At 41.5% G+C, this 9,051-nt stretch overlaps 1 protein-coding gene across 1 annotated transcript; it reads left to right on the top strand.

The window, feature by feature from the left end:
- The first annotated feature begins 2,889 nt into the window (after positions 1 to 2,889).
- LOC129167926 (doublesex- and mab-3-related transcription factor A1-like) lies at positions 2,890 to 5,347 on the top strand. The gene is made up of 2 exons (XM_054752626.1): positions 2,890 to 3,412; positions 4,592 to 5,347. Exons 1-2 carry the CDS (start codon positions 2,950 to 2,952, stop codon positions 5,233 to 5,235), a joined length of 1,107 nt encoding a protein of 368 aa, XP_054608601.1. The 5' UTR covers positions 2,890 to 2,949; the 3' UTR covers positions 5,236 to 5,347.
- Positions 5,348 to 9,051: the final 3,704 nt, after the last annotated feature.

Below are 9,051 nucleotides of genomic sequence, written 5' to 3' on the forward strand. Positions count from 1 at the left end.
GACGTTTGTTTTAGCGTTTGCTAGTCAATCATGTCGCTTCATCTCTACTTCTGTGCCGGTGGATTATTTTGTTAAAAAAACACAGCAAATGCACTGTTTTGTGTTTCAGATGTTTTCCAGGTGTCGGGTATTGGATCTCTTCCTGATAACATCCACTACTTTCGGGACGGATGGAGAGGGCATCCAAGCGAGGAACAGGTGAAAATGGCAGCTTGGAGCTACAAAAAAACACCCCAAACCCACTTTACCTTCAATATGTCTACGATATGTAATACAGAAAAGTGATTCACTTGCAAAATGTACATTTTTGTATAAACTACTCTTATTTATGTATCTTATATATAAACTAGAGAATGCCTGAAATGCAGAATTGCAAATGCAGAAGCTTAACTGAAATGTTGTAAAATGGTTTAACTTTGAAATGTAGAATGACTGTAGGAATATTTTGGAAGATGAGCTGAAGCTGTACTGAAATGCTGTCGAAATGTATGAATGTTGAAATGTAGAATGAGTGTACAAATATTTTAGAAGATGAGCTGAAGCTGAACTGAAATTGTGTTGAAATGTATGAATGTTCAAATGGAGCATGAATGTCTAAATTTGTTTAATGAAGGTAGGGTTGTTGAGCTGCATAAGTCAGGCCCCTCGCAGCGCGTCATTATTGTATTAACAAAAAACATCTTCAAAGGTCTCATTTCATTCAACGCCACAAAACTGCCCAAGGGACATTGAAAGGTGGGAGAAAGTTTTATTCTCTGATGAGAAAAAATGGAACCTTGACGGTCCTGATGGCTTCTAACGTTACTGGCATGACAAGGAGATCCCACCAGAGATTTTTTTCCACACGGCACAGTGGAAAGGGCACTATCATGATCTGAGGTGAACAATGGAGCTCCAGGTTGTACAGGGGCGTCAAACGGCTGACGGCTACGTGGAGATGTTGCAGGGGGCATGACTGACTGACGGCTTTTGTGTGGTAATGACTGGGTTTTTCAACAGGACAACATTGCAGTTCACAATGCCCACCTGACAAAGTACTTCTTCCAGAAGAATAACGTCACTCTTTTGGACCATCCTGCATGTTACCCTGGTCTAAAACCAGTTGAAAACATTTGGGGATGGATGGCAAGGGAAGTTTCCAAAAATAGACATGAGCCTCAAAAATCTATCTATCCATAAAACTTTTGTCTCACAAAGGCCAGCATGGCCTTCCTATTTTTCTTGTTAATGAATGGTTTGCATCGTCTGGCGTAGCCATTGTACTTCTGTTCATGAAGTCTTCTTTGAACAGTACATAGTGATACCTTCACTCCTACCCTCTGCAGGCTGTTGCTTGTGATGTAACGAACAGTTGTTTTCGGGTCTTTCTTCACAGCTCTTACAATGTTTGTCATTAACTGCTGATGTTTTCCTTGGTCTACCTGTTGGATGTCTGTTACTTAGTACACCAGTGGTGTCTTTCTTCTTCAAGACATTCTAGATATGACCAATGTTTGTCCAGTTAATCAGATGGACAATTACTTGTTCACCCATAGATTATTGAAACCCTCTCTGGTTTCAATAATTGCTGTCCTCTGGTTTGGTATTAGTCTTTTTATGTCAAACCCAAACATTTTCAGTCTACAGTAAAAATAAAGAAATTGACCCCCATTGTTCCAATACTTCCAGAGAGCACTGTATAAAGTCTTTTCCCACCGCAGGGCTCTTTTTAGGTATTTTTTTTTCAGACAGTAAATGAGTGTTTTAGTAGTTTCCATTGGTGCCAATCTGTTGCTTGTAACCGGAGCTTGCTGAGTGAAAGAAACATGTGACAAGGTGTGATTAGCTCCCTTGTTGACAGATGGGATGCCAGGTAATTTGTAGGACAGAATAACCAGGTCGATAATCACATGTTGCTTTGTGGCAAGCGGGGGCCATTGTTGTGTTAAACTCATCCTAATAGTGACGTTTGATTGCTCCACAGGGGGAGGACGAACTAGAGAGGATTTGACTCAAAGCTGACCTGAGGCTACAAGGTTTGTTTCTACAGGATAGAGGGGGAAAAATGTATGTGACAAACGCAACATTTTCTTCTTTTTTTTTTTAACTGTAAGTTTGGTTGTTTATTTTCTTCCAAATGACTACAAAGTTTTTGTTATCCATCCATTCTTTTCCTATGCCGCTTCTCCTAATTAGGTCGCGGGGATAGGCTGGAGCCTATTCCAGTTGACTTTGGGCAACAGGCGGGGTACACCCTGGACTGGTCACTTTTATGCCCATTTTAATTTGTTCCTACTGATTTATCTAGCTATGCTATTATTGCTTGAAGACAGTAAACAACAACCACCCGTTAACTAATTCAAGTATCATCGACTAGGGGTGTCCAAACTTATTACGTCGACGGCAACATAAAGAAAAATTAAAAGATACAGAAGCCACTTTGATTTTATTCACTTTTCTTCCGTTGATCTAATTTTGTATTAAACACCCCCGAATCACTACAAATTATTGTTAGTGTGATATCTTGTATGAACATTCAATATTTTAATCGAATCCTCCATAAGCCATAATGTTTCATGTTTCGTTTTGGTGTACAGAATATACACTGAGGGCCAATAAAAATCGAGCGGTGGACTGCAAGTGGCCCACCCCACCCCTGTCATAGACTATTCATAATACAGTGTCCTTAGCTATAATTTTTTTTTTTATTATTTTGTAAGTAACAGCAGCATTAAATAGTAGTACTATCATTAAAAAGTAATAGTCTTCTGCATGCTATGTGCTTGGCACAAAGTCGGTTAAAGCAGGATACAAATGAACACACTGAGAGGATGGAAAGGAGTGCCTTAGGGGTGGGACTATGGTGTTGAATTTCATCCCCAACAACCTGCAGAGCTGACTCTTAAAGGCCTGAGGTCCAGGCTGCCAGTTCCAGCAGACGTCCTGACTCTGCACTGAAGTCCTCTCGCCATGGACGCCAGCACCAGACCCTTCAGCCTGACCGGCTTAAAGGTGACCCCGGCCTTGCTGCACCCTCCTCCTCCTCCACCACCACCACACCTTTTCCTCCGGGCTCCAGTGCTGGAGCGAGGATACCCACGGACTCCCAAGTGCGCCCGGTGCCGCAACCACGGCATGGTGTCTGCCCTCAAGGGCCACAAGCGTTTTTGCCGCTGGAGGGACTGTGTGTGCGCCAAGTGTACCCTCATAGCAGAGAGGCAGCGGGTGATGGCGGCGCAGGTGGCCCTCAGAAGGCAGCAGGCACAGGAGGAGAATGAGGCCAGGGAGATCCGCCTTTTGTACCCTGCAGGAGGGGCGCCGATCACTGGTGTGCCTGGGCAGCCTGCAGGCTCACCATTGGGGCCCGAGATGCACACTACAAGGAACCACTCATCTGATTTTGATGTTTTCAGAACAGAGAGCTCCAAAGATGGTGAGTTGATACTATTTTGTTCCATTTTAGCACACTTATCAATGTATGCATAGGAACACCAGCAGACACTTCATTAGGTACACCTACACCATGTAAATGGCATTTACAAAGTTAATAAATTGCATTATATATATTTTTTTTATTGTTGTTGTTTTTTTTTTAAGACTGGGGTGGCATGGCTCAGGTGGTAGAGTGGTCGTTTCCCAACCTGAAGGTTGCGGGTTTGATCCTCCGTCCTCCCGTGATTGTGTCGAAGTGTCCTTGGGCAAGATACTGAACCCCCAGTTGCTCCTGATGCTGCACAATCAGTAGGTAAATGTGCTAGCAGTGGAAAAGCGCTATACAAGTTAAAGATCATTTATTTTGATGTTTAAAAAATGTTGGTGTCTAAAGTACTACAACGCAAGAGCAAGAACACTACAGTACACTTAATAGTTTTAACAATTGATATATTATAAATCACAGAACTGCGCAAATATCTAAAAATAATGTAGTTTTTTTATCATTTTTATTTTGTATTATAATTTTTCCCCATATTTTATGATAAAAAAATAATTACTATAACGTTTTACATAGCAAGGAAAGTTCAATGTTGTGTAGCCCCTAGTTGCTAGGCAGAATTTAAAGGGCTCAATCACTGTTACTTCAGTCAGGCTCAGGAGGTAGAGCAGGTTGTCTAGAAACTGGAAGGTTGGCGGTTTGCTCCCTCCATCCAGTCACTGTCACTGTGTCCCTGGGCAAGATACCTCAACCACCTTGCTCCTGCAGCCCAAACCAGCTCCAAATTGTAACGCTCACCCTTGGACCACGTACCCTTGGACCACGCTGGCGAGGCTGGAAGTGGGCACATGTTGAATGGGCAGCACATGGTCTCCATTCACTCTGCCCAGGCTTGCGTCCTGCCCCGGGGCGCTACCATTGTCTCTCAAGATATGCCTACCACATACAGTAATAATTTGTTCAATGCCAAACCCAAGAGCTGTGCCTTTGGCGTACAAAGCAAGAATATGTCAAAAAGAACACTTTTGATGACGTGATTAGTTGTATTATTGCTATATTTAAGCCTTCCCTTAAGCCACATAGATGTCAGGTGTTTTTGCTCAATTGCTGTACTGTCAAATTCTCCCTGTACGTTAATGTGTACGCTCTTTCGATCAATCGTGTTTTTCTTCTTTTCAGATGACAGCCTGAGCAAGCACGCTTACAACGCATTCATGGTCCAACCCCTCATGGCTCCACCCACTTCAAGGCCCACAGCCCCAGACAAGGACAATTTGATGACAGACCAGCGTACAGCAAGCCCCACGTCGGTATCTTCCGATGCGGATTCGGGTAGCGAGTTGGAGAAACCTAAGGACTACCACATGCCAAGTCTAGATCGGGAACCAGCCGAAATCTTAGCCAAGATCTTCCCCCATCAGAAACGTGACACCCTTGAGACTACCGTAAGATCATGCAAAGGCGACATTGTGAAGTCCATCGAGTTGGTGCTAACCGCCAAAGATAGCAATCCGACTCAGAAGCCATCGCAGGAATCCGCTTTCTCGCCAGTCTACATGCCACCCGTAGTTGGAGATTACGGGCTAACCCCCCACCTTGGAGTCAATCCCTTACGACTTGCCTACTCGACTGCGGCAAACGCTAGCATGGCTGGTTTTATGTCACCATATGTGACGTCCGGACTGATGCCAGTGTTTCCGCTGCGCCCTCCATCCTTGGACGCGTACTCGTTCCCCAGTGTGATCCGAGACCTTTCGTACCTTCAGAGTAAAGAGTTGCTCTGCAGCGCAAGTCTGTACAAACGTCTGACCAATGACAAGTGATCGTTTTTAAAGCCCTTTCTTGTTTCAGGTAGCAAGTCAAACATCAAGCTTATGTTTGTTGTGCATGTACATCTTGTACAAAGTCATTTGTAACATGAATAAAACTTTTAAAAAGCTGATCCTGTTGTCAGTTTTTCTTTATTTTTTGCACCTTTTTATGAGTTGAGAGTTCTAAAAATAAATACTGTACGGCAATAGGGCAGCTCAGACCAACAGACAGAAGACAGAGCTTGAGGTGGCAGAGCTGAAGATGCTTGGATTTTTGTTGGGAGCGATGAGGATGAACAGGATTAGAAACGAGTAGATCAGAGGAACATCCCAAATTAGACGTCTGGGAGACAAGGTCAGCGAGGCCAGACTGAGATGGTTTGGCAATGTGAGAAGGAAAGATTGTTATTATATTGGTAGAAGGATGCTGGAGATGGGGCTACCAGGGAGGAGGAGAAGGGGAACACCAAAGAAGACGTTTAAATATGTGGTTAGAGAAGACATGCAGGGGAAAACGAAGAAGGATACAAAATGCAAGATGGAAACACGGGATCCACTGTGGCAACCCCTAATGGGACAAGCTGAAATTAGAGTACCAAAAAGAAGATTAGCTTGTGCTAAGTTAAATATACCCACGAGCCACTTTTTAGCTTACTATGCTAAAATAAACGGATCCTCCAATCTTTTTTTCCATATGAACACTGAGCTAGCAACAGCTTCATTCCTCCGCTAGGGGGCATACTTGCACCATCATTAAAAAGGGTACTATTATCCAATTTCTTCTCACAATAATATTCCATATAAACCTATACATACAACTATATATGACATACTTATTATTTTTCTGCAGGATACCTGGGCTACAAAGAGGTCCATGGCGGGAGGTTTTGCAGCTCAAGCTGTGATCTCTTGGCATATGCTCAATTAGCCACAAATTCAAATCAACAGTATCAAAAGTCACATTTCAAAAAAGAATAATATGATTGTGTTATGTCGTCATTTGATGTTTTATATATATATATATATATATATATATATATATATATATATATATATATATATTTGTATGTATAATTTATTCCGATAAGGTTATGAACACTGTACTATAATTGAGGAGGATATGTCAATATTGCAATAACAATGATTGCTCCTACAATATGCAATAGCATAAAATGATCTGACATATAGTTGGACGGTATCTCACAGTTGCATCATTTGTTTATTACACTACAGTATGTCGTACTATCACTGTACTATCTCAAGGAACAAGCCAACAGATTGTGAGCAGAATATTTTATGCTAGTATATTGTTGCTGTACTATAAAGGGGTAGCGATACAATACATTGTGAAAACAATATTTGATGCTGGTACAATGATCCAGCATAATAAAAGGTACTATACATTGCAATACTGATATTTAATTTGGTACACCAATGTTGTACCATAACAGGCAACAATATGATACATTGCAATATCAATATTTGGTGCTGGTATAACAATACTGTACTATATAACAGGTAACAATATATATGCATTGCAATATCAGTATCCCAATAACGGTATTTGATGCTAGTATGTCATTACTGAATTTCAAAAAATAGCAACAGGCATGATATCAATATTTGATTCTGTTGCACACTTCATACTTATGGTTGTCATTTTGTAGTTGTTTTTGTGTATTTATCATGACAGACAGTATTTCTGTTCTAGGTAGTCCTTTTACATCCATCACTGTTTCTTTCCTGGAAGCAGTTGATTGGCAGATCCAGGCTAAAGCATCACCCGGCGCTCCTCGACCCCCACCCCTACCACACAGTCATCGTCTTCCTCTCAGTGTTGATATGGCAGGGTTACGTCAGGCAGGGCCATCTATTCTTAGAATGTGGACCTCAGAGGTGGACACTTCCTGAGAGGGTCAAAATGTCTGTTGAATCCGTGAAAAAAAATAAATGGGGCGCCGTACAAAAAAGTAGGACTAGTTTGCTGCCTAAATGAGCTGGCGTACAAAAATAAAGATACCTCCAGAGAAGTTTTGAGTAATTCAGGCCCAACCAGTTAGTTGCTCGAATGTGCTGCCGTAGAAAAATAAACAGACCTAGAGAGAAGTTCAGCTAATTTCGACCCATCTAGCTAGTTGCCTAAACGAACAGACTGTAGAAAAATAAACGGAACAAGAGAGAAGTCTGGCTAATTCTGGCCCAACTATTAGCCTGATGCCTAAACAGGCTGCCGCAAAAACAAACACAACTAGATAGACATTGAGCTAATTCAGGCCCAGCTAGTTCGCTGCCTCAATGGACTACTGCAGAAAATGACCAGCTGCATTGAAAATAAAGATAACAAGATAGATGTTTGGTGAATTCAGGCAAGAACTAGAAGTAATTCAGGCCCTCGTGCCTAAAGTAGATTAATTATATTTTCTGTCTATGCTTTTCCCTGTAATCAATTCTAAAATGTGCAAAAACATCCTATTTGCAGCCTCCTACTGCCTTGTGCCGACTATTACTGTCAAAACATACATGCTGTACTATAATCTATGGTTATGTGTGTCTATGTGACAACAAAATCCTTTTACGGACTATTTGGGCTCAAACACTTTATTTGCAATTGTCGCTCACTGTTTTGCCTCTCCTTCCTCCCAGTAATGTACAAAGCGACACCTGCAGCCCCTCGATTCTCAGGGAAAAAAAAGTAATTTCATCGCCTCGCTCAAGTGCCACTGGCAGCGCTGTAGCGTTTAAATGTCAAATGATTCAAAATTGTCTCAGTGCTCCATGATCTCTCAAAACAAATACTTTGATATATACTGAAGTTGCAAGCAACAAAATTGAATTCAGCTATGATTACTGAGCTTAGAATCTGTACGTAAAAAAAACAAAAAACAGGCAAAGTGAGCAAAGAAAATCTGGTAGGCATGTTTATCATGACAGGACTTACAAAGAAAGCCTCAAGAACAAAGGAAGTTGACCATTTTGGTTTTGGTTTGAAGCAGGCCATTTTAGGGTAATTTCCAGGAAAAAACTTTGCCTACGGTATTTGTCGGATCGCTACCAAATTTGAACAGTGCAAAACTAGACAGGCAGCCGATACTAAACTATGAAACATCATGGCATTCCTCATATAGTGAGGGAGTAGCATGGCAAAAAACACTGTTGACTCACAAATTAACACAAATAACTTTCTTCCAGTAAGTATCGTATCGCTATCTTTTGTGATACATTACTAATAGGCAATTATGCCAATGCTAATTTTAAAAATGTATTCCAGTCATTTCAATTTCTTTAGGGGTCAATACTTAATAAAAAAAAAAAAAAACAATATGAGATTATATCGGCCTGCATCTCAAATGTCTAACATTGCCACTCCGATACAAGCAGTCAATTCCAGACTCCGCGCCAGCAAGTCTATCCAGCAGCAACCGGATAGCGCCCACGTGATCACAACAACAGTGTGCTAACATGCTAATAAAGCAGCAAAGAGCAGGAGTGATGTCAGCAGTGTGGCAGTAAACAGACGTTGCAGCTGAACTTTTATCCTGCACAAGTTTCCCGTGGTAAAAATTGTACTTCCACATTAAAAGTTATGCAGTGGCCTTGTACGCATTATCATGTGAACAGCGCTTGGCCAGCACGCAGCGCACAGTCAGCGCTTGTTAGGTCCTGCTTTGGCATGAAGAAAGGTGACAATTGTGGAGATGTCCATTGTTTGTTTGCATTTTATGAACTAATGAGTTTAAGAGTTTAATGATTATGTTTTTACACCAAGAGAAAGTTACTTTGAGTTTTAGTGATAAAAACATCCACTTGTTGTTTTTCTTTGTCTTTCCA

This window comes from Dunckerocampus dactyliophorus, chromosome 15 (assembly GCF_027744805.1).
Source record: "Dunckerocampus dactyliophorus isolate RoL2022-P2 chromosome 15, RoL_Ddac_1.1, whole genome shotgun sequence".
NCBI lineage: Eukaryota > Metazoa > Chordata > Actinopteri > Syngnathiformes > Syngnathidae > Dunckerocampus > Dunckerocampus dactyliophorus.

Bases quoted from the DNA above. Each gene is read 5' to 3' on its own strand.
- LOC129167926 (XM_054752626.1), top strand. From the start codon at position 2,950: ATGGACGCCAGCACCAGACCCTTCAGCCTGACCGGCTTAAAGGTGACC. The intron at 3,413-4,591 runs GTGAGTTGATAC...TCTTCTTTTCAG, and splicing joins AACAGAGAGCTCCAAAGATG to ATGACAGCCTGAGCAAGCAC.